Source organism: Pocillopora damicornis, chromosome 8, assembly GCF_964200805.1.
Source record: "Pocillopora damicornis chromosome 8, jaPocDami1.2, whole genome shotgun sequence".
NCBI classification, from domain to species: Eukaryota; Metazoa; Cnidaria; class Anthozoa; order Scleractinia; family Pocilloporidae; genus Pocillopora; species Pocillopora damicornis.
The window spans coordinates 4,898,675-4,922,813 of record NC_142677.1 but is presented as its reverse complement, the minus strand read 5'-3'; the positions used below and the strand labels follow the sequence as shown (position 1 = coordinate 4,922,813).

Genomic DNA, 24,139 nt, shown 5'->3' with positions numbered 1-24,139 from the left:
TGCAGGTGATATCTTATTCCTCTAGTGCAGTGGTCCTTTACAATATTTTGTGTTGTTTGAGGTCTTCAAGGACACCCTCATGAAAACCACTTCTAGGTGATTGGAGGTCTCTTCGTACGTTATTTGTTAGTATGATGGTATAATTTTTAGTCGTTTGTATGGAAATCGTAAGAAATTAGTCTTCTTGGGTATAAGAACCTGAACGAGGGTGAAATATATTGAGAGAAGGACGGTTAACTTCTTGGTCAGGCTGGTTTGCCACACTTGAAAATGAGCACTTGAATTGTAATGAAAAAACCCACGAATTTTTGCCTGGGGCAATGTTGAACTTCATATCAGCCTGCTTTGCTCTTGTTTCGTGCACAAGGGACAAGTGATTACTTCTTTCTTTCTTTTTTCAGTGGTCATCAGTTTCCCAGTCGACATTGCATTCGCCATCTCTGCAACGAGTGCCAGAGCCAACGAGTTATACGACTACATGCTCGACGTCATCAAACTTATCGTGGATGATTACGGCATGTACACAGTGCATTATGCATTCATGGTGTTTGGCGACGACACTGATGTACGAATACGCTTTGGCGATGCATTTAACAGCCCTGACAAACTCAAGGTTGAACTGGAAAATATTCCAAGAATCGGTGGACAGCCGAACTTGGAGAAAGCGCTCGAGAAGGCTACAGAGCTTTTCAGACCCGGATACAAAGGAGAGAGACCCGGCGTGCGTAAGTTCTTGGTAGTGATTGTGGACAAGGACACTGTGGGAGATGTGACTCGGTATGCAAAGAGTTTAGAAAACACAGGAATAAAGGTAGGAGCGATTTGTCAAGCTAGGATAGGCTCCCAAATTATAAAATGTGCCTATATTTAAGTTTTTTTTAATAGACTGAACACACTGTGTATTTTTTCCACGAAGAGAGGAGACCAAAAGTGTAACTTACACAAGTACTTTTCTATCGTATGCAAATTTATCCATATCTTTTATAAGGCCTCTTATGACCAAGGTGTGGCAGCTAGCCTGAGTTGACTCTCCGCAAAGGGTAACCTGCCTGCGGTCAAATGTTTATAAGTGTTAGCATACAAACATTGGTAAAGCCTCGTCAGCTCTTTTACTGAGGAACTTGAGTAATGAATGACCTGGGTTGGTACTTCCACCTAAATAACCAAGTTTGTTTTGGTCTTATTCATACTGCCTTTCTATTTCATGTTTTGTATTGTTAATTTTTCCTGTTTCTGCATCATGACCTACTACCATGCCGTCGTATTGGACTTTTGCGCCACATTTGTTTCCCAATTTTTTTAGCTTTTGTTTTTTGTGTGAACATGGAAAAAATACCTTACTATCTTGAGTACGAGGCGAATGAGTTAGGTAAGAAACGACTTAACTGTTTGGGTACGAAACGTCCTAGCTGAGTACGAAACGATGGATACGAAACGACCGTGGATACGAAACGACCGGTAACTGTCGGCAGAAGGGCTGACTCGACTCATTATTTACTGGTACACATCGGCAATTCGGGCTCTCTTTGTGGTCGTTCAACGTGGGCTTCAAATCAAATCGGGATCTTGAAGACAGGCCTTTAGATGCAAGGCTCAAGTAAACACTAACAATAACTAAAAATTAGAAGTTACAAATGACTGAGGAAGATAAATTTTTTCTTTCTGTTATTTGTACTTGTACTACCCAAGCTAACAATTTTATTTGTTAATTGAAGGTAATCCCAGTTGCTATTGGACGGGAAGTCGGACCGGGAGGTATCATAATTCCACCTTACAAAGTAATCGTAGATCCTGAACCTGATGTGGACAAACCGGATATACTGGTTCAAAATATAACTAAAGCAATTATTATCGGTAAGAGAGAGGTTCGGCACGTCTTTTGCTATTCCTACTCATGAACTTACTCATGAACATAAGAGCTATCGCTAAAGTTATTTGGATATCTTACGCTTTACAACTTATTTTTAACCCGTTAGCTTACTGTAAGTGATTTCCCTTACTGTCCTTCGTTTTCTTTGCTGAGGCTACTCAAAATGTCTGTCTTACTTCTTTTCCTACCTCTCATCCCTCTCGAATAATTTTTATTTTTAAGCGAGTCTCGTAAGAATTGTGGGATTGTAATGGTTTTACTTCACTGCGCTGTTTGATGGGTCAAGAAAACTCTAGCCACCAGTCCTACCCAACCAAATCCTTTGCAAAACGTTAACTAGTCGAGACTTGGTCATTTGCTTTTCTGCTTGGTTACATCTATGTACACTCGTATTTCTCATTGGCTTTTTTTAAACATTCATCTCCACTTTGAAAGGCTATTACGTTTACCGTATTCAGCCGATATTATCTCCAAACATTCCTTGAACCTCTGATGAGTATCTCCTTTTGCAGTTTTGGTCTGTCGTCTTCTTTTCTTTTAGGTGATTGTCTTTTAACCAAATGTGCGCACTACGCCAACTGTGTTCCCCAAAGGGATGGTACGGCGTTTTGCTCGTGCTCTCTTCTCTGTTCTTCATCTTTTCTTCCTGTTTGCGGGTCTAACTCAAGGACTTATTGGAATGAGTGTTTTCTTAGGAGAGAGGCTTGTTTCATGCAACGAAATACTTCAGTTGCTTCTCTTAAACGCTGTAGTAAGTTCTCTTACATTCCACTTGTTACATCCTCCAACGACTCTTCTACTAAATGTTTTCTTCTTTCCAGGTGCAAAATCATTTTATCATATACCTCTCTAGTTCCTGTTTATTTTGTTTCGTCTCTAGACGTCCACAAAGTACAGAAGTCTAACTCTATATGGTTTGACTGGTGGCCTCTGTTTTTTTACGAAACTTCGGTTGTTTCAGTTATTCTTTTGCGATCCTATTGCATTTGAAAATTTTCAAAAGTCTGTCATATTTCTAATTCACTTTGCTGTCACTTCTTTATCTAAGTTTTCCTTCTTCTGTCTTTTCTCTCTCCTCTTTACATTTACAAGAACAAACTCCTTGTTCTGGAGTCAAATGCCCCTTTTACGGCACTTGTCAGCTTAAGGATGATAAAACCCAATACTGCGCATGCACCAGATCTTGTCACGACATCTACAAGCCGGTGTGCGGCAGTGATGGAAAATCGTATTTGAATGAGTGTTTTCTTCGCCGTCACGCTTGTGCTACGGAGAAACAAATCAGTGTTAAGTACAGTGGCCTTTGTAGTAAGTCCTAATCTTTTTGGTTAACTTTCCTTTGATGTTGCACTTGAAAATTACTTTACTCTAACTTAGCTGTAGATAAAATATTGGTGGATTATTTTTACCAATTTTCTTGGCTGTCCCCAATGTTAACGATGTGATGAGGTATGAAACGTCACTCATTCAAGCTTTCCGTCAGAGTCATGCCAGCAATGCCAACATCTAATAGTTACTGTAAACTGTAATCTGTAAGCAAAGTCAGTAGAGGTGAATGGTCAGGAAACCCCACTGATATCTTTGTCGGGTGTTTTATCGGTTTTCTGTTTTGTTTTGTTTTTTTAGCTGATATTGCATAACGTTCTATAGCATTCCAATCAGTATTTTGTTAACTGACTTCCTAGAACCTTCCTATCTATTAAAGCAGTCGCAAAGCGCGAACAAAAAATCCAGTTTTGCACCAGTAAGAAGCTGCAAATATCAACTACCACATCAGTATTGTTACCTCCACTCACTAAAAATATGCCGTAGAACTTTCATCAATGAGCAACGTAGGATGCAAGAGGCCTCGAAAAAATCGCTACCTTGAGGACGTCAATCAGAATTGTGTGCTTCTATTTTATCGATAAAAAGAAAAATATCGATTTTATTCTGAATCGCTATTTGATTTTTTTGATTGAGGGAGTACATCGCTGACCCTCTGGCCGTGTTTTTTTTTTGCTGTAGATCCATGTGAAGACGTCGTATGTGACTACAACGCTGAGTGCCGAGCCTTGCCCAATGACACCGCTCTCTGTCAATGTGTGGATGACTGTTCAGCGGAACCTTTTAAACCAGTTTGTGGAAGTGACTTGGTGACGTACGCAAGTGAATGTGCTCTAAAAGGGAAGGCTTGTAAGAATGAAATGGCGATTAGTGTGGTGTCAGAGGGAATCTGTCGTGAGTATTTGAAGACGCTTCTTCACCATTTTGTTTGATTGGTTTGGGAGAATGTTTTAGAAGGAATTTGATTTATTGTTTCTACTTTTTCGTTCATCTTTTCTTAATCTAGCGGGGGTGGGGAAGGGGGAAGGAGGAGGAGCTGTTGAATTTGTTGCAGTTTTAAAAAATATTGAAAATATTAGTTTGAAGACTGTAATGTAAAATTGAATTCATCAAAGTGTATGTCTTATACCGTTCATCAGTATATAAATACCTCTTTGTACACTACCTATTTCATTATTTGTTTGGTGTTGTTTAATTTCCTTACTTTCCAATATTTAATTTCTTTAGCTTCTTCTCCTTTGCAATAATTAAGTAGATCTTGGGTAGTTGATTGATCCACCTTGACTGACGAATCTGCTAGCTGCGGGTCAACTTATTCTTGAAATATTCTGAGGAGATGAATAATTAAGTTTGACGCGAGGGACTGGTAGATTGAGGGTTGGTTGGAACAAAGATTGGATAAACAATTAAGCTCAGCCTTGGTTTGTCCAGCTTGAAGGCGTTTATTGGGGAAAAAGATCTTAGGGGTTTTATCCACCTATGGGGAAAGTAAGCTATAAACATTAAATTTGTCTGAAATGCTAACTAAGGCTAAAACTGACTCAAAAATGTACATTAACCCTGGGTTAACTCATCCATATTTGGAAAAACCTGTTCCAGACTTCATGCGTGGACTTACTAGGGTTTAATTTTCATATCTCCACGATTTTGTTATATTTAAAATCTTGTCTTGAATTTTTTCAGAAAAAGCCACCGACCTTGCTTTTGTTATCGGCGCTTCTGAACCTCAAGCGTCTGCTGTCTTTGCAAGAATGGTAGCCATGTTGAATGACATTGTTGATGAATATGAGATATCTAACGACAAAACACGTGTTGCACTGGTAGACTACAATGGTCCTGCGACAACCAGGGCCTTATTCAGCGACGGTTATCACAAACCCACCTTTAAAAGGATCGCAAGTAGCTTACCAGGACCCGGAGGTCGACCGGGAACACTTAGCGATGCTTTAAGCAAAGTACGAGATGAGGTGTTCACTCTTCAAAACGGCGCGCGGCCATTTGCAGAGGATGTTCTTGTTGTGATGACCCAGGGTAATTTTGATGATAAATCTGCGGATATCAGGAATGAGGTCGCCAAATTGAGAAGCAATGCGATCAAGGTCGTGGTGGTTGCCTTCACGGACGAACCGGGCGTAGACAAATGGAACAACATCTCCTCGGGGAATAATCTCATTGTTATAACCAAGCCTGATAAAGATAAGAAGGAGGCCAAGAAACTGCCTTACACTGTTAGCAAAGGTACGTCATTTTATGCATAAAAGAGTGCTCTTAAAACATCTCCATTGCAGACACGTTTGCTGCTCGTGTATCTTTGGTTCTAAATCGAAAGGTCAAGAATCTTTTTTCTTAGGGCTCACGCAATTAATACTAGGCCAAGAAAAATTATTTTGACTATTTTTCAGGACTCATCTGAAATTTATTTAGTAACACCAATTATCTTAAATTTACATTCCTGTCAATTTTGGACAGTATTTCGCAGCTGTGCTGAAGTAAAAGCATCCGGGTATTCTTCTGATGGCCATTACCTCCTTCATATAAGCGACAGATGTAAAGATCCAACTAGAATCTACTGTCACAACATGGCGTCCAACGCGCCACAAGAGTATATCACCTTGGAGTCTGGTGCCGAGAACAACTTCGCTATTATCTATAATCAGCGGCTTAAGGATAGGTACAGTTGCAGTGGGCCTGCGCGAAGTGAGTTGTACGCTGAGCAAGGTTCAACGAACTTCTTCAAAGTGCGCCTTGATATCGCAAGCATGAAAATTATGAGTCGTGACTTCACTTTTGCGCTGACTGTAGAGGGTAAAGACATCCCGTATGGCACAGCAGGGGATTGTTACTCGGTGAACACTGGTAAATGTCGAAAGGGTCAGTTCAAGGTTGACTTGAGCGGGACAAGACTTCGAGTGCGGGATGATGTGAGCTGGACATTGCAGGGGTTCCCGAATGGTTTGCAGATTCAAGATTACCAGAAGTCGCTTGATGGTGCGGTGGTGTCTGCTAAGTGTGGAGGCTGGTGTGGTCGGTGTAAGCCGACCAGGGGATTTATATTAGTCGAGCCTTTATGTACTATTCCTGCAGGTAGGCAACAAGTTCAAGTTGTATAATTTCCTCTTTTACAACTTTTTTTTACCCCTATTCCAGTCATAAAAACGGAAATGCCGTGATAGCTACGAGACACCTCATCCTGAACAAGCGAACCCCACTGACCTTTATAAGTGATACAAGAGCAGCTCAGCAATGGTTGGACAGCACTTAACATCATTAGTCCCTTCCCTAATGAGCAAACTTCAACGTAAACCAAAACAGTAACTGGCCAGATAGGGGCCGAGACGGCTCAATGGCTAGTGCTCTCGGTTCAAATCACTGTGGCCTGGGTTCGATTCTTGAACCCGTTATTCCATGAAAGTAGAATGTGTTGTTGTTAGTTCTCGTACGTGCTCAGAGGGCTTCCTGCGACTTCTCTTACTTGCCGTCTTTAATAAAACACTCCAAACTCCATTTTTGACGTGGAAACAATCCTTGAATGATTAGCTACTTCGTAGATGTGCCAACTTATATGTCATGGTGACAGAATAAAGTTTTAACCCCGCTGAGGGTAATGTGGCAGCGTTTTACTCACACAAATCTAAAACAAATTTGTTGTCTTCCAATTTCAGCGTGTCCATTCCCCATGGATGTGGTCTTTGCTTTGGACTCTTCGTCCGTGTTATCATTATCAGACTACAACCAGCAGAAGAACTTCGTTGTCACAATGATCAGTGCTTTCACCATCTCCGTCGCCAGGACGCATGTGGGAGTCATTACTGTCGGAGAGACAGCCAGGAGGGACATTGAGCTTACACAGTACACCCAGTCTGAAATACTTAAATTCCGAGTGGCTGAACTAAATGCTACCAATTACTCTCCTTCAGATCGGACAATCAGGTTTACTGACATGCTCAAACAGGCGACAACGGCGTTTAAAAATGGAGGAAGGTCACAGGTAGGATCGTACCTATTTGTGCGTTTTACACCACGAAAATTTTTCATCCCAATTTGATTTTGTCATTGTCGCCTTCATTTTGACCCTATCGACTGTTTTTAAACCAAGAACACTATGTCTTGTCTTGATGCAATAGATAGTATGCTAATCGTACAGTTGTAGCTGTAGGTCAGAGTGAAGTTTGTGACGTAGTGTGGTCAACCTCGCACAGATTTTCCTCGAAAATGCACGTAAGACATAGAAGTGCTATTACCAAGGGACCAGTCCTCGCAACGGAGGCGGGATCAGTCCTCGCCTACAAAGTTTAAAGGGGGGGGGGGACCAAACAAAATTGAATGCCAACAAACGGGGGGGGGGGGTCATTAGGATACTACAGAACCTGGCGGGGGGATCAGGTAAATTTTCTTGCGACACAACCAAAAATCCTCTTACCCCCTCCTTCCTCCCCCACTGGCGATACAGAATGAGCGTTTCCTGAGCTAAAGACAGGTCATCGTGGTGTTAGGTCGTATAGAGGGTTCTTACGTGACATGTGTCTAGAGTGCTGTGGGGATCGGCGCCGTTGAAAGGGTCGTATACTTTTGATTGACATTTTCTGACATTTTCCATGCATATATCTTCATGTTGTCCTTTTAAAAACCTTTCCCTTCCTTTTTTTTTCTTTTTTTTTTACAGGTTCCTAGGTCTTTAATTGTGTTAGTTGCGGGTGAGATCACCGAGGACCTTAAATCTGCTGCCACCAAACTGAAGAGCACAGGCGTTCAGATATTTGTCGTTGCTGTTGGTGTGACTACACCGTCATCTCGGCATGTTAGTCTCGCCAGTGGAAGGAAGTTTGTTCACACCGTTGACAGTTTCGACGAGCTTGGTTCGTTGGCTGCAAGGTTGGCCAAGGACACGTGTGAAGGTGAGCTTTTCTTGACTTGCTAAGTGAGTTCTCCTAAGGTTCATTACATGATACTATGACTTAACACTTAGACAAAGGTTAACTTGTTTTTTGTCATTTTTAATGGAAATTTATAATCAGCAATTTATGATTTCCATGTCTTAACTATTTGTGAAGGAATGTACACCACATTTTTCATAATTTAAAAATTATTACTTACAGACCCTTGCGCAAAGAAGATTTGTCAGCCCTATGCCCGCTGCAAGGCAATCGATTTTACTCGCACAGAGTGCGTGTGCCCAAAGATCAGTGATTGTCCAACCAACAAAGATGAAGTATGCGGCAGTGATAGAGTCACTTACAACAATGACTGTGTTTTAAGAGTCCAAGCCTGTACAAGAGGACAAGACATCACTGTGGATAATTTGGGCCCATGTGGTAAGATTTGAACGTTTTGAAAACTCTGCAAATACTTTCCTGCACTGGGTATATCCCTACGAATGCCGGAAGAGAATTTTTCAAGTGAATGTGATATTTGATCCACGCCTCTTTGCTAATTTCTTTTATATCGCTCCGTGATTGGTTTAGAACCATCGTGCCCCCCTTTTCAATCCAATCCAATAACCAATCAGAAGCAGGGAATTCATCTTTTCCCGCGCTAAGGCAGTGAACTTGATGTTACTGAATTCTCTGTGTTATTTTCCGATGCTCTATTTTGCCCATGCCATAATTATGGCCAGAGTAGAACGACAGTAAATCCAAATTCGCTTTAAACCATCGATCTGTGTTGTAATTTTTCTCTTAGGTTTGTGTGCTGGTGTTAAATGTAAAGAGCATGCGCACTGCGAGGTTAAGGGTGGCAAGGCACAGTGTGTCTGTAAGGACATTAGGGAGTGTCCCCAGACTCCCACCCCTGTGTGTGGTAAGAACAACAGGACTTACATCAACGTATGCTACCTGGATGTGGAGAATTGTCGACTTGAAGAAATTGTTGATCAGCAGAGACCAGGAAAGTGTGGTAAGTGCCCCGTCTCATCTGGTTCAGTTTTCCTTGGAACCTGTTAGCGGGCGCTTGTGAGACTACTTATTCTATTTTAAAAAGATCCTGGATGGACTCCCATCAGATTAATTCAAACAGAGTCAAATAGCCTTTCGGCTTCCTCTTCTACCCACCAACAATATTCAGCGAACATTTTCTATAGTAATGTTAAAATTATAGAATGGTCTTAGGGATTTAGTTGGTAAGTCCGACTTGAAGAAATGAAAAATACATTATAATTTGTTTATATGTGAATTCACTTCATACAGCTTAACAATTAATAAATCGTTTTAGTATTTTTTTTTTCCAATATGAGTTTCCTTTCATGTGTATCTGTGAGATCCTTTTGTATTAGTTTCACGCCTTGGGGTAATGGGAGAATGCAATCTTCGATTGTAATTATGCACTCTTGTAAAACAAAGTGTTTATAGTTTGTTGTTGTTTTTGTTGTTCGATGCCAAGTCGATGCAGAACTTAAGAGAGAAAAGGTGATAAAGATCTCATGTCCTGGCACCCACGAGAGCCCCCCCTCGCCTCCCCTTCCCCTTTACTTCAAAGCTCGAAGGGTGAGTAGTCGGGTGGGGGGGGGGGGGTTCCTATGTGGGCGTTTCCCTGCATTTGGTGACATGCGTCAATTACGAATATTCTTTCCTTTTTTTTAACGTTATGTCAGAGCCTTGTGCCGGGGTGCAGTGTAAGGAACCAAAGTTGTGCAAAGCGGATTCCCAAGGTAACGCTGAATGTGTGTGCCCGGATGAGAGAGATTGTCCAATGACTGTTCATGCTGTGTGCGGCAGCGATGGTAAAACGTACCTCAGCGAGTGTGTGATGAAGGCAAAGGCTTGTCTCAGAGAAATGCCGGTTTATATCGTCATGGATGGATATTGTGGTGAGTACTGGTCTTGATGTTAAAGAAAACGTTTTTGGTCTACATTTGGCAAATATATGCGTTTGAATTTCACAAGTTCAGCAAATGAACAATAATGGCATCTGCAGAGAGGATTCTGGACTAGAGGTAATGTAACATGCAGCATGTATAGATAACAAGAGCCGACATGTTTTAATCAGTCACTTGCAAATGTGACTTTTGGAAAATCTTTTAACAAGATTCGAGGTTTTTGAAGTTATTTGCTTAAGATAAATTTGGTGTAATTGCTGCTATAAATGGAGTTGCAAATGCTGTTGGAGTTATTGTTTATTTTTTTCACACAGCGACCTCTTCTCCGCAAACACAAATTCTGTAATAATGTAAGCCTGGCGGCTGAAGTTTTTGTATACTGACCAAGCGTGAAATAGTCAGTCATTCATTCCCAAGATCTGAATAAAAATTCTTACTATTATTTTTCATACATCTACTACTGTTTCAGCTCTGATAACTTGGTGTTAAATTCAGCAAAACATCATGATTGACATTATTCTTTCCTCTCTTTCCTTCCTGTCAGAAAATATATTGATATTGTAAAGAGAAATTCCTTTTTGGTCCCGTAATCTCTTGGGTTTGAGGATCTCATGTAGAGTCATGCAAAGATTAGAGGGCAATACACTAACAACATATCATTTATACCAACCTTCCTTTCCCCAGGCCCGTGCGACCTCGCTAAGGACTGTGAGAACAACTCCGCCTGCATCGGAAACGCGGACGGAACGGTCTCTTGTAGGTGTCGGACAGAGGCCGAATGTCCAAAGGACGGTGATGGTGTGTGTGGCTCAGACGGACAGACGTACATTAACAAGTGTCTTTTGGATGTGACAGCCTGTGCAAATAAAGAGACTGTACGAGTTGTGCATGAAGGACCTTGTGGTAAGAGGGTAATGGGGTAAAAAGGGGCATCAATATGGGACTCTGTTACTGGTTGGGGGGCTCTTACTCTGATTTCTGCATTAGTTTTATCACAATAATGCCCTGCGTTTGTTTATCAAAGTATTATCAAGAGGTATTACATTATGTTTCAGAACGTCTTTTCTTTCCCTATTTATTTGGTGTATTTGGCCTTATTGAGTGTGGACATCGCACTAACATTACGCGAAATGATTAATCAGTCGCCAAATGTCTCCGACGGAGAAAGTTTTTTAATGTTTGAAGGTCCCTAGGGGTAATTTGTAGTTCGGTAACCATGGTGATCTCGTGAACTTTATTGTCACCTTAGCAGCACTACACTCCAATACAATTGACGAAGTGTTTCAACTTCCGTAAATTCGTCAAACTGAATTATTTTTTAATTTTTTTCTGTGCTCAGGTTCGTGTAACCCTGGTAGTTGTAATACCAACGAAGTGTGCATCGGTCAAAGGGATGGACCATTTTTGTGCAAGTGCATCGAAATTAAAGACTGTGCCAAAGAAAATGACCCTGTTTGTGGCACGGACGGGAAAACCTATCTGAATGAGTGCTTTATGAAAGCGATGTCATGTGAGAAGAACGCATCTGTTGGATTGAGGCATCGAGGACGTTGTGGTACTGTGCTTTATGTGATTTGGCCACATTATTTTACTCCTTTTTAAGAAGGCCTCTTCCATATTTCTTAGATAAAATAAACCTGCCTAAAACCTCACCATGACTACAATGAGAATAAAATACTGATACCGTTTTTCGAAGAGATTAGAGTCCGATGCTGTGATGTATTTATCCTTAAATATGGAGAACCATCTTTAAGGAAGTATGGTAGCCCGTGTCGCCAAGAAAATTTGGTTATCTCATTATTTATTTGAACAGGGGTTTGTAAAGACACTCGATGCTCGTCAGGCAAGAGGTGTATGGTAAATAAGTTGCAGATACCAGCCTGTAAGTGTCCAACAGAAGACGATTGCCCAAGAGATTATGATCTAGTGTGTGGAAGTGACGGAAAGACTTACATCAACCTGTGCAGAATGGGGGTTGAAGCTTGTATAACCGGACAGCCACTCAGGATGATTAAAAAGGGAGTGTGTGGTAAGGCTGAGATTTTATTGAGTCAAACGTTTTCAGATGTTAATAAATAGAGCTACTGATTACGTTTTTGAATTAAACTTTTTCGTAGATCCCTGTAAAGCCTCACGTTGTATGTACCATTCTGTTTGCGGAGTTATACCTGATGGATCAACTGAATGCCGCTGTCCGCGCTTGGAGGACTGCCCGGATGTCAACGATCCCGTATGTGGAATGAATGGCAAGACCTATGAGAGTGAATGCAAGCTGAAGGCTGAAAGTTGTGCTGCAGGAATCGAAGTTACAATGAAACATAAAGGGCCTTGTGGTAGGAAAACAAATGGATAACCGTGTATATACTGTTGTGTTATGATAACCATCGTAATTACAATAGAAAATTGATAAGTACTTTTCTATTAAATTTTGTGATATGGTCGGCCACGTGTTTTTCCTAATTGATCGGAAACGAAAGATAAGATTTCCTGGTGGCTCTTGCACGTCATTTCCCAATGATAACAATTTTTTCAGCGCGTATATCCTTATCTTGTCGGTTGCATTATTGTGATAATAACGATTCTTGTTTTGTAGTTATTATTACCATTATTATTATTATTATGTTAATCTTTATTTTTATTTTCTTGTTGACATTCTTTCCGAGATTTGATGTAAAAATTTAGTTCGAAAAAACCGTTTTTTTATGACGATTTTTTTACATTTCACCTGATTAGGTTTTTATTTGACACAAAAAGGATGATATTTTTAATGGTCGTTGACATGAACAGACGAAAGTAGAATCTAAAATAGAGTTTTTCTCCAGGCCCCTGCTCATTGTCAGATTGTGTTGACTATAATGGCCAATGTATTGAAGCACAAGACGGATCTGGGACTGCGCAGTGCAAGTGTCAAGCCTCTGACCAGTGTTCAAATAATGTCAGGGAGATGTGTGGAGACAATGGTAAAACGTATCGAAACATGTGCTTTTTGGAAGCGGAGTCGTGTCAACTTAGACAAAAAATTGAAGTCCAACAGAGAGGACCGTGCAGTAAGTTTAAAACAATTTTCTGACCAATTGGTTGCCATGTTGCTCGTGTTATGCAAAGTCTGTTTGTGAGTAGTTTTCCATCTGGCTTCAATTTATCAACACAGAAGCAGACATTGCCCGAAAGTTCTAATCGTTGAGTAACAAAGAGTTTTTAAAAAAGAGAGGAATCAATCGCCACGCTAAAAGTTTTTATAATTGAGGTCTAAACTTCGTGGATGAATTACGTAGAGGAAACGTGCGGAACTTAATTAGAATTGTTTCGTATCCTTCCATCAGCGCCATGTTCCAAGTCTGTTTGCGCTCAGGACCAAGAATGTGAATTGGATGCCCAAGGTAGAGCATCGTGTAAATGTCCTGAATTCTGCCCCAGCCTGGGTGAGCCTGTTTGTGGCAGCGATGGCCGAACCTACGAAAATGAGTGCAAAGCGAGGAAAGAGTCGTGCGAGAAGAAAAAAGGACTCTTCTTCAAACCTGGTGCCTGCGGTAAGTTGAACTAATAAAAACAAACCGATATCTGTTTAGTCATCTCACACCTACTTGCAATTCATCTTCTTATAAATATCGGTAGAAAATGTGTTTTGATATGAAACTAACACCCTTTTGCTGTTAACTTTCTCATTTCTCATCACCTGTTTTATGTATAAATATCGAAAGTAGAAATTGCTTGTTAACTACTTCTGGGTGTTATTTGGAGGTGGGAAACAAATTTCTAGTTTAAAACAAATTTAGGCTTTTACTTTTTGCGAGCAAACGGGTTTGTCTCAGAAGGCTTGTCACGCAAGGTTTGTAACGTTATAGACCAGACTGAGAGAATCACAGGAAATGAATGATGTTTTAGTTACATTCTCAAAGATGACAGTAAAGCGCTTGATTTCCAATTCGTGTTTATTGTAGTAATCGCTTGTCTCTGCTTTCAGGATTGGTGGTCGTTCCCTGCTCACTGAAGAGTTGCATAAATCACGCCCAATGCGTGTTCTCGTCTGGTACAGTGGAATGCCGCTGTCCAGATAAAAACGAATGTTCCAATGTTACGAGCGTGGTTTGTGGCAGTGATGGAGAAACTTACACAGTTTACGACAACGAGTGCCTTATGAGAGTTGATTCCTGTAAAAAGGGCAAAAGAATTGTTCCAGTTACTCCTAACAAATGTGGTGAGTTTTTTTTGTCAGGTCGTCACCTCTTGTTTCTATTGACTCAGATTATTTACTTTATCTATTTACCTATTTATTTTCTATAACTGATTAATGACAATTTTCAATGGCTTCCACAGCTCCTTGTGATTTGGCCAGCTGTCACAGCTTTGCTACTTGTGAAATGAGGAACAACAAAGCAACGTGCGTTTGTCCGTCAGAACGTGACTGTCCATGGAAAGTTGACCTGATCTGTGGTTCTGATGATCAGAGTTACCTTAACGAGTGTGTTATGAAGGCTAGGGCTTGTAAGGCAGGGAAGAAGGTCACTGTCAAAAGAAAGGGCTATTGTGGTGAGGGGTCACGTAACAATACTATGCTTCCATGACTTGCATCTCGATTGAGGACTGACCGTCTGACAAGATGACTGACTGACTTACTGGCTGGCTGACTGGCTGAATAACTGACAGACTGACTGACTGACTAACTTACTGGTTGACGGACTAAATTGAAATATTCACGCAAATTTGTTAAAGGAAACGAAAAAAGGGGAAGGAAAATTCCAAAGTTCTCGAAGACATGGGTCCTTTAATTTAGGGTATTCTGTTCGTTTACCATTTGGGTTTGAGTTTATAGAACACGAACTCATGCCGAATGAATAAATGCTTTTGAGTCAAAAACTTTTCCCCACGAATTTATTCTTTAATGAGTCGACCTCTTACTTTCCTCTTTTTCAGTTTATTCATTTCCGAGTTGATTTACCGTTTCTTTGTTTTCGATAGGCATTTGTGATTTGGTAACATGTGCTAAAAACGCTGAATGTTTCATCAAATCGAACGGTCTCCACGAGTGTCGCTGCCCAAGAGAAGATGATTGTCCGTCGACATTGGAGAAAGTTTGCGGAAGTGATGGCAAAACCTATGACAATGAATGCAAACTGAAAGTACAATCGTGTTCTGGGGATGGTAGTCTTGTGGTCATGAAACAAGGACGCTGCGGTAAGGAACTTATTTTGCCCCCTTCCGGTATAAATGTAGATTCTGCTGACCCGAACACAATGGTCACGCGTCGGGAATGCGCAACAGGATCAATTCTGATCGGCCGCACACATATTTCCCACGCAAAACACAATGAACAACGTATGGGAAAGTAAATAGAAATTTTCACTCAAATTTGTTGAAGGAAACAAAAGTAAGTAAAGGAAAAGTCAAAAGTTCTCGAAAAAATAGGTCACATTTTGATTTGAGCTTCATCAGAAACGTCACACATTTTAAAAACACCATGACATTCTAGCTTTTTTGGTTGTGTAGAGCTCCTGTAAGACATTATGGTTCTGACAGCATGAGAGCACTCTACTTAGCCTTTGCAATGTTTGCACGCTGGTCTGTCGCAGTAGATTGTTAAGTAGCCTTATAAACGGCTAATTTTTCGAAGTCTCTCTCTTCTTTTTTCAGATGATTGCACGGGAATGAAGTGCCAACCGAACCAAGTTTGTAAAGTAATTCAGAGCTTAGCCACCTGTCAGTGCCCTAACATACGCGACTGCAGTTATGTTCCAGCGCCGGTCTGCGGCTCAGACGGCGTTGAGTATCCTAACGAATGTCATCTCAAGGTCAAGTCCTGTTCCGCTGGTGGTGCATTGGTCGTAGTAAACAAAGGCCCGTGTGGTAAGTCTGGTGGCCGGCACTTGCGTCTTGTCGAGCAGCACGTGTCTGACCTCTAGCAGTGACACCTCTTATCCAAAGACACGTGCCTCGTTTTAAGTTGTTACGCACAGTAACAGGGCTTGTGTTGACTTTTGAATTCTTGCGAAGGATCGAAATTTGTGTAGTAATTTCAAGATCTGGAATGAGTATCGAAAGGAAAGATTAAGTAATTAACAAATACACAGAATTATGTAGTTTGTGCCGTGCTGCAAAATGTGTACAGACTCATACGTGTACATATCGATCACATAAAATACGCTGATTAAAACGGTGTATTACCGCGTTTTACTGCAAACTAATACAGCCGCCATTTTGTTATGGCCATACGATTTCAATCATGACCTCGAGTCTGAAAAGTGCGGACAATTGATTTGAAAGAGTCTCGAAAAGCGTTCAGAAAATGTATAGGAACCCATTAGACGTTTCAGGTCAATTAAAACTTGAAAAGTGATTTGTTGATTGAATTTTCTCCCACTTTCCCCAGTGGGTGGCTGTCGCCTCCTGAAGTGTCCAATGTACGCAGTTTGTCACAACGCTCCAGATGGGTCACGCACTTGTGTGTGTCCAAGGAAAAAGGACTGTCTACCAGTAATAAAGACAGTGTGTGGCACAGACGGTAAAACATACATCAACGAGTGTCTTATGAAAGCTATCGCCTGTGAGAAGAAACAGAACACTGAGAAGAAGAACGATGGATTGTGTGGTAAGAATATAAGTTAGGAATATAAGCTTCTGTACAGAATAGTTGAATATTCAGGGACGCCTTCTCCCTTGTAAACCATCGTAAATTTTGAGATGCAGGGGATGACGAGAGTCGCGATTCATGGTAATTGGAGGGAATCAAGTCCGCGCCTGGGGGAGAGGCCCTACGTTCACAATGGCAGGGGGGGTATTAATCAAAAGGAACATTTAATTGTGCATGGGTCTGCGCTTCGTTCAAAATTTAAACAACTCTCCGTACTAAGCCCACCTGTTTATTTTTTATATTCGTGGTACATTTAATGAAATATTCTGTCTTTCATACAAAAACAATCTCTGAATGTTATTAAACTGAATGTGACAAATCTCAACGTTATACAAGCGTTCACTGCTGCTCACATTTTTTGCAGACGCATGTAAGTTTGTAGCCTGCCAAAAGCACAACAAATGTGAGGTGCGAGCGGAAGGCTCAACTCAGTGCGTGTGCCAGTCACGGGATGAATGCCCGATCGGAGGAGATTACGTGTGCGGAAGCAACGGTACTACTTATGAGAACGAATGTGACTTCAAGGCCGCTGCCTGTGGAACTGACTTGGAAATGAAGAAAGGAAAATGCGGTAAGAAAGAGCTACTATTTTGTCTTTGTCAGGGATTGGAACTTTTCAGATACATTGCGACTGTTAGAGAAAACCAAGTAAACCCTCTGATCTATGTTTTAAAGTATCCAACGAAAACTAGCTGATTTATTTTGGTGAAAACGTTGATAATCGTCTATTGCCAGCTTCACTGTGAATGGGATCGCTAAATCTATGACCAAAACACGACGAAATAATGAGGATTACGTGCGGCAGAACAAAGAGTGCTGGGCAATTGGAATGGTCGCGTAAACTGATGTATATATCGTATTTACCCCTGGTCGCTTATCTACCGAGTATCGACCGACCATTGATCGACTTATCCATGGATAATCGATCGTTATAGGTAACAGGGGTGACAGACATCACACATAATCCGGTAAGCTCAGGCGATTTGGGGTCGTGCGGAAATTGTGCGAAAACGCGAATCTTGTCGTTTTATTGTTGTTATCTAGATGCATGCTCCTTCCATCAGTGTAAGCCATATCAAGACTGTGTTGTGGTTGACAACACAGCGAAGTGTCGGTGTCCTAGAGGATGTCCGTCCGACGAGGATCGAGTGTGTGCTAACAATGGGAAATCGTACACAAACGAGTGTCTGATGCGGGTAAAGGCGTGCAAGGCTAGAAAGCAGCTTATTGTGGTCAAGAAAGGGGAATGCGGTAAGAGATTATCTTTTTCTAAATCTCTATTTCCCTCTTCAGAGACATACTGAGTTCGAGGCCCGTATTGTACGTTAAGGATCAGGTTTTTTCCGCTCGGTTTTATGGCCCGAGGGTAAACTGCGGGTCATAAATCCGAGCGGAAAAAAACTAGGCTCTGAAACTAACGGTACGGAGCGAGAAACCGCGATTAGTAAGATTTTTAAGATATCTCTGGGTTCAAATAGAGGAGGAAAATAGTGCACCTACTTATTGAGAGATATAATAAACCTCGTTGTTATATGACATGATAGTCCTAATGTAAACCTGAGCGTTCTGATTGGCTCTTACTCGGTCGGTATTCTGCCTACGGACTGTTTCCATGGAAACGGTCATAAGCCATAAACCATTGCTGTATTTTTGCTCGCGAAAGCCAGCAAATACAAAATAAACAAGTTTGGTTCGAGCGACATATGATAAACTACTTACTAACCTCAGTTGTTCGAGCTGCACTGGGAAATACTACCACGCCCTTCAGTGCGGCCATCACGCTCAGTTAGTAAAGTAAGTAGTAAAGTAAAGCCTTTATACGGGCCCAGGTGGCCCATGGGGCCGGTGCTTAACTCCGGTTTTCTTAACATGAAGCGGCTAGGAGTATTGCTACTCCCCCTGGATGGGATGCTGGTCCATCGCAGGGGGGAGTCCAGCACATTTGCTGGTACCCATTTGTACACCTGGGTGAAGAGAAGCACTGTGAGGGTAAAGTGTCTTGCCTAAGAACACAACACAGTGACCTCGAGCGCACTAACCATGAAGCCACCGCGCCTCTACACTCAGTTCGTAAGAAGTTATTATTTTTGGGTCTTGGAATATTTTTATCCTCCAGTCTTTAAATACAGGGTTCTTATAAGGAATTCTAGCTTCCAAATTTTGCACGGAACAGGGTTTCTATTAAAGTGTATAATGTGTGGATTATCTATGTTTTTAATAGATGCGTGCGCCCTGAAGAGATGTGATTTATACCAACGATGTGTCCTTAATAGCAACAACCAAGCAAGATGTGTTTGTCCTTCTCCCCTCGAGTGTCTGCGCAGTCAAGCAGCCTCGCCTGTGTGTGGTAGTGACGGTATAACGTACGCTAGTGAGTGTGCGCTGAGGGCAGCGAACTGCCCGAAACGATCGAAGGCTCGCCTGCTGTTCAGGGGAGAGTGTGGTAAGTATTCCAAAGGTATCTAAAGTATGAGAACATCGCTTTTGCATTATTTTACTACCATTATTGGGAGAACCATTTAAAAAGTAAGTTTATGAGATTCTTCGTTTGCTTCAAGCCGTCGCTTAAATGAAAATTACGAGCAATTTTGTTTAGTTTTTCGGCTCATTTATGTTAAAAATTTGCATCGATTGGGGATAATTGCTTTTTGTTAATGATTAGAACAAATATAAGGAAGTTCTCTATCTGTAATTGGACGTTATTTTTGGAACAGTTTTATAATTTCCTACAAAAATAATTTCTTTTTTTTCAGGATGAATTTTAATTACTTCAATTTACTTAAACCACAGGTTTGGTCGTTCTACCCTGTACCAGTACTTATTGTAGGTATGGCGCGAGGTGTGGCTTTACAAAGGGTTACCCAGAGTGCATTTGTCCCGTGGAAATTGATTGTCCGTTAGAAGACAACCCCGTGTGTGGTAGTGACGGAAGGAGATATCGCAATCCATGTGTCATGGAGGCTAGAGCTTGCCAGATGAGAAAGGATGTTACAATCGTAGAATTCGGTGACAAATGCGGTACGAAGAAAATTTTACCCACTAAGATGACGTTAGTAGTAGTATCAGGTGTTGCTTTCGATGCCGTGTTTTGAAACTTCGCACTTTTTGCTGCGATCACTGTTTTTTGTTTTTGTATTTGTTTTTTGTTTTCTTTTGCGCAAGCAGTGAGCTCTTGTCAAGCCCCACTCTACCTAAGAGATAAAACAGCTACTTGTGAATTACTTTAGATTTTGACTCACAATGGATCGGCGCGTCTTCCAAGAGAGTTCTTAAATTAGAGATTGTAACGATCTGAATGTTTCATTGAAAAAGTTTAGACTCATCTTTTTAGGAAAGCTTTTCTAGAGAATTTGATATTTTACTATTTTTTAGACATTTTACTTGATGGACAATATACCTTTAAGCTAATAAGTTAAGAAAATCATAATAATCGTCTGATAATAATAATAATAATAGCTTTTAGCGTTTGTAACAGAACTAGATATATTATTTCATTTCGACATATTACCTATTGTCTGCAAATGAATTTTTTCCGGCATGTTATAAAGCTTAAGTGAGCCTATTTACTATTCGCCATGAAGTGCGTTTGGACATCACTGGAAATTGTGCTATAGAAACAAAGTATTATTATTGCTGTTGTTATTAGTATAATAACTATTATTATTATTATTATTATTATTATTATTATTATAATTGAAGATGTTTTGTAAGGGGATACAATGTTCTCCTCGTTTAGCAGGGGGGGTGCTTGCATCTCAGGGACCATTACATAGTAACTCAGTCTTGCGTGTTGAACAAACAAGAAAGAGATCAGGGCCTAGTTGTTCAAAGACCGATTAGCACTAACCCAGGGTTAAATTTTAATCAATGTTTCTTTATTTCTTTATTTAAGAGCCTTTTATAGGATAATTTTCCCCATTCTTTTTAGACCATCTAATCATCAAATTGTGGACAAAAAGAAATAAATTAAATTCTCTTTTAAATTATCAGATTTGAAATCAAATTTAACATTACCCCTGGGTTAACTTAACCAAGCTTTGAATAACCCGGCCCAGAAGTGAAACTTCGTCAATTCTTCAGATGGGAGAGAATAGTATTAACCATGAGCGTGATATCCCTCAATATGGCGGTTTCAAGGAAGGTTAGAATTCTTCCATCATTTGTTGACATTTTATTGTTAATTCTCCAGGAGCATGTCGGCAAGCAAATTGCGAGAAATTCTTTGCCACATGTCGGTTCACTGACACAGGGGTGGCAACTTGTATTTGTCCTGAGGAGGATCAGTGTCCTGTGGAATTTGATGAAGTGTGCGCCAATGATTCCAAAGTGTATTCTACAGAATGTCACATGAGGGCGAGGGCCTGCAAGTTAAAGGTTCCTCTGGGTGTTGTCAAGAAAGGACCCTGTGGTACGTGTTACTCTACAGATAATTAACTCATAGCGGAAATTATTTGAAAATGCATTTTCAGGCCTAAATTACGAAAAGAATAATTTCTCATAAGGTCATGCACACGCTGTCGCCATCATAACATTAAGACGACTGAAGACCACCACAGAGCAGTCGAGACGTTACAATCCCACGACGGATACGATTACTTTGTAAAACAAAATACAAGACGTGGTTATAGATGTAACTGACCAACAAGTAAAGTAAATAACAGTGCGGAAAGTTTATATCGGGTGCAAAGAGTTTAAAACGAATGCTTAAAAGTGATATCTACACTTTAACCCCCTAAGAGTGATGAGTATCTAATTTCTCCCTGTTGTATCACTCCTGAATCCCTCATTTTGGTTACTAGAATAAAGATGATCACCAACGAAAGAAGCTCTTGATTGTTAAACAAATTCTCCTTGTCACCACCTCAGGAAATGTATAGAGATCAGTATGGAGAATGTGCATACTGATGCTAGGTTTTTAAAGGCCGGGTTAAGGGTATATAGTTACCAAACAATCAAGTAATTTTGAGTGTAATTTGGAATAGATGATCACTCGTTAGTTTTTTCAAAGACTTCAAATTACACTTGCTTTCTAGCACCTGCAATGTTCTTTAATCTCTAAACAACTCAACCTTGCGAAATCGTTTGAAAATTCGACCACACCTTAAAGAACAGTCTTCTCAGTTTTCATTTTTTGTTGTTAAACAGAAACTTGCGCAGACGTCAAGTGTGAATTCCACGCCAAATGTGACACCATTGATAGAAAACCCAAATGTCGGTGTCCCAAAGAGGAGGATTGTTCTTCTTCGAAATCAAATCAAATTGTATGTGGATCCGATGGCCTGCAATACGACAATGATTGTTATATGAAGGTGAAATCATGCAAGGAAAAAAGGTCGATTACAGTCAAGAACAAAGGAGTCTGTGGTATGTGCAATGTTGTACAAAGATAAACGAAGAATGGTTACAATTACCGGGATTGGTGTTAGATTTTAACTATCCTGAATAATGCTTTTACCACTCTTGATCAATCAACAGTCACTTTCACATTTAGTCTTTTGCGTGAGCTTTTTTTTATAGGCCGTTTAATTTGAAAAGTTAAGCTGAATGTTTTACGTTTTTTGTAAATATTATCACGTTCGTTTTTGATTTCAACTTAATTCGCAAATGGGTTTTAAATCTTTTTTCGGGAATGTAGGTTCTGACTTTTCAAATAATAAGTTTCATTGTTTGTTCGTATGTTTTCATCCTTTGATTGTTTTTATTCTAACCAATGTTTCTTTCGTGTTCTTTTTTTCACGACTCTCACGGATTTCTTTCCGACACTGTTCAGAACGAGGTAAGTTGAACAAATAGAGAATATGATAACTAGTCATGTTTTCAGCATTCCAGCAGCAACTACAACGAAAGAAAAGGATTATGCGATTTAAACGTGTTTTTCTGGAGCGCAGTCAGGGCTCCTAAGTTATAGATCATAAGGTGATCGTTTGGATGAGGTACGTCCTGAAGAGTTTGTGACAGTGGACATGAGCAGAACACGTCATAAGAGTCTAGTAAGGACGACTGCGTCAGTCGACTGTTTTTAGGTCAGAAAAACTGTGTTTCTGGTTGCTTGAAGACACAAGTGACCTTGGTGAGCTGTGTTTGGTCAGTTTAGTTCGTTCGACAAAGTTAGTTCGACTTGTTCTATTCGTCTGTTTATAACGGTTTCTTCTGAACATAGAAGGACTTGGAAGTTGTAACCACTCAACGGCGACAAGAGAAAAGAGTGCTTCTTTTTCCTATGCAGTTGTATTCTTATCAAATTTATCTAAAGGCTGGTATGATTTTCAAACGTCTTAAACTAGCTTTAGACATAAGAATGTCCAGTGATAACACATCCTGAGAACTTGATCCACGCCTTGCGTGCCTATCTGTTGAATTGCTACTGAAACCTCAATCTATCTCTTTAATTCTTTGTGTTTCGATGTATTGTGCGGGAATATTTTTCTGTAGTTTGCTTTTAAGGCTCTTTTAATATTCCTTTTTCTCTCCGAGCTTAACATGTTAATTTGCGTCACGGATTTTCTATCCTTCCCTCACAGACAATCCATGCTCTACAAAACAGTGTCCACCATACACTGAGTGTACACTTGACAGTAACAGAGAAGCGCAGTGCTCATGCGTAAAGCGGTGCTCTCTAATGTTTGATCCCGTATGTGCCAGTGATGGCAAGACATATTTGAATGAATGCGTGTTCAAAATATCAGCTTGTGCATTGAAGAGAAACACAACCATGCTACACCAAGGCCAATGTAGTGAGTTTTTATGTCTTCTGTGATTTCCTTCTTTGTAAATCGAGCTAATGATATCTTTGCTAATATTTCTGAGATTTCGTTTAAGGTACCTTAGAACAATCCCAAGAATGATCTTCTTACAGTCAATCTTTTAAGCGCTCTGGCATGCCTCTTGCCATAATATGTGTTTATTGATTTGATCTAGTCTCTTGTTATTTCCATTTGTCCCTCATACAATCTTCCATCAACTGAACGATGTCTACCAACAAATGACGTCTCGAACTCTCCTCAAGACAAGACAAGATCTTCATGATTTTAGAGAGCACTTTTAGATCTTCGCACCTTCGGCTGCCAAGCCTTTTAGTTTCATCTTTTAACAATTTGCCTGTTTCCCTCCCACTTTATATTCAGTCAATTCTCTATATTTTCCTCTTTACTTTTTCGTTACACTCTCTCAGCGCCATGTTCTACGGTCACGTGTCAGCGCTATGCAAAGTGTGTGTCCACTAATGATACCACCCTCGGAGTGTGTGTCTGTCCACATGACTGTTCCTATGAGCCACGCCCTGTATGTGGCAGTGATGGAGAAACTTACATCAACGAGTGTCAGTTGAAAGTTACTTCATGTAACCGAAAAGCGAACGTGTCCGTTTTTCGCGCGGGGAATTGCAGTAAGTTGCACATTTACTCTGACTGTGTCTGTTCTTTCAATCTTAATTCTTTTAGCTTAAAATTACCTAGCACTAAGAGAAACTTTCACTTTATTTGAATGTACTAAGAAGTCTATTCTT

The 24,139-nt window shown here is 40.5% G+C and overlaps 2 protein-coding genes across 2 annotated transcripts in view; one reads left to right on the top strand and one right to left on the bottom strand.

Moving 5' to 3' along the window:
* The window catches only part of LOC149041080 (uncharacterized), a 321,438-nt gene that overhangs the window by 178,379 nt on the left and 118,920 nt on the right, over positions 1-24,139 (bottom strand). The gene's annotated exons all lie outside the window — the stretch shown is intronic.
* LOC113675019 (uncharacterized) overlaps positions 1-24,139 on the top strand; it is a 121,878-nt gene that overhangs the window by 82,863 nt on the left and 14,876 nt on the right. The window contains exons 85-113 of the mRNA XM_089214602.1: positions 402-811; positions 1,716-1,854; positions 3,878-4,090; positions 4,880-5,434; positions 5,666-6,280; positions 6,859-7,184; positions 7,860-8,091; positions 8,293-8,508; positions 8,876-9,088; positions 9,783-9,998; positions 10,692-10,910; positions 11,347-11,562; positions 11,821-12,036; positions 12,125-12,340; positions 12,830-13,054; positions 13,331-13,537; positions 13,972-14,205; positions 14,325-14,537; positions 14,967-15,182; positions 15,639-15,851; positions 16,375-16,593; positions 17,000-17,206; positions 17,680-17,886; positions 18,857-19,078; positions 19,426-19,653; positions 20,825-21,043; positions 21,781-22,013; positions 23,123-23,369; positions 23,807-24,019. Of these exons, the coding sequence (XP_089070728.1) occupies positions 402-811; positions 1,716-1,854; positions 3,878-4,090; positions 4,880-5,434; positions 5,666-6,280; positions 6,859-7,184; positions 7,860-8,091; positions 8,293-8,508; positions 8,876-9,088; positions 9,783-9,998; positions 10,692-10,910; positions 11,347-11,562; positions 11,821-12,036; positions 12,125-12,340; positions 12,830-13,054; positions 13,331-13,537; positions 13,972-14,205; positions 14,325-14,537; positions 14,967-15,182; positions 15,639-15,851; positions 16,375-16,593; positions 17,000-17,206; positions 17,680-17,886; positions 18,857-19,078; positions 19,426-19,653; positions 20,825-21,043; positions 21,781-22,013; positions 23,123-23,369; positions 23,807-24,019 (7,305 nt within the window). The remainder of the gene's footprint in view (positions 1-401; positions 812-1,715; positions 1,855-3,877; positions 4,091-4,879; positions 5,435-5,665; positions 6,281-6,858; positions 7,185-7,859; positions 8,092-8,292; positions 8,509-8,875; positions 9,089-9,782; positions 9,999-10,691; positions 10,911-11,346; positions 11,563-11,820; positions 12,037-12,124; positions 12,341-12,829; positions 13,055-13,330; positions 13,538-13,971; positions 14,206-14,324; positions 14,538-14,966; positions 15,183-15,638; positions 15,852-16,374; positions 16,594-16,999; positions 17,207-17,679; positions 17,887-18,856; positions 19,079-19,425; positions 19,654-20,824; positions 21,044-21,780; positions 22,014-23,122; positions 23,370-23,806; positions 24,020-24,139) is intronic.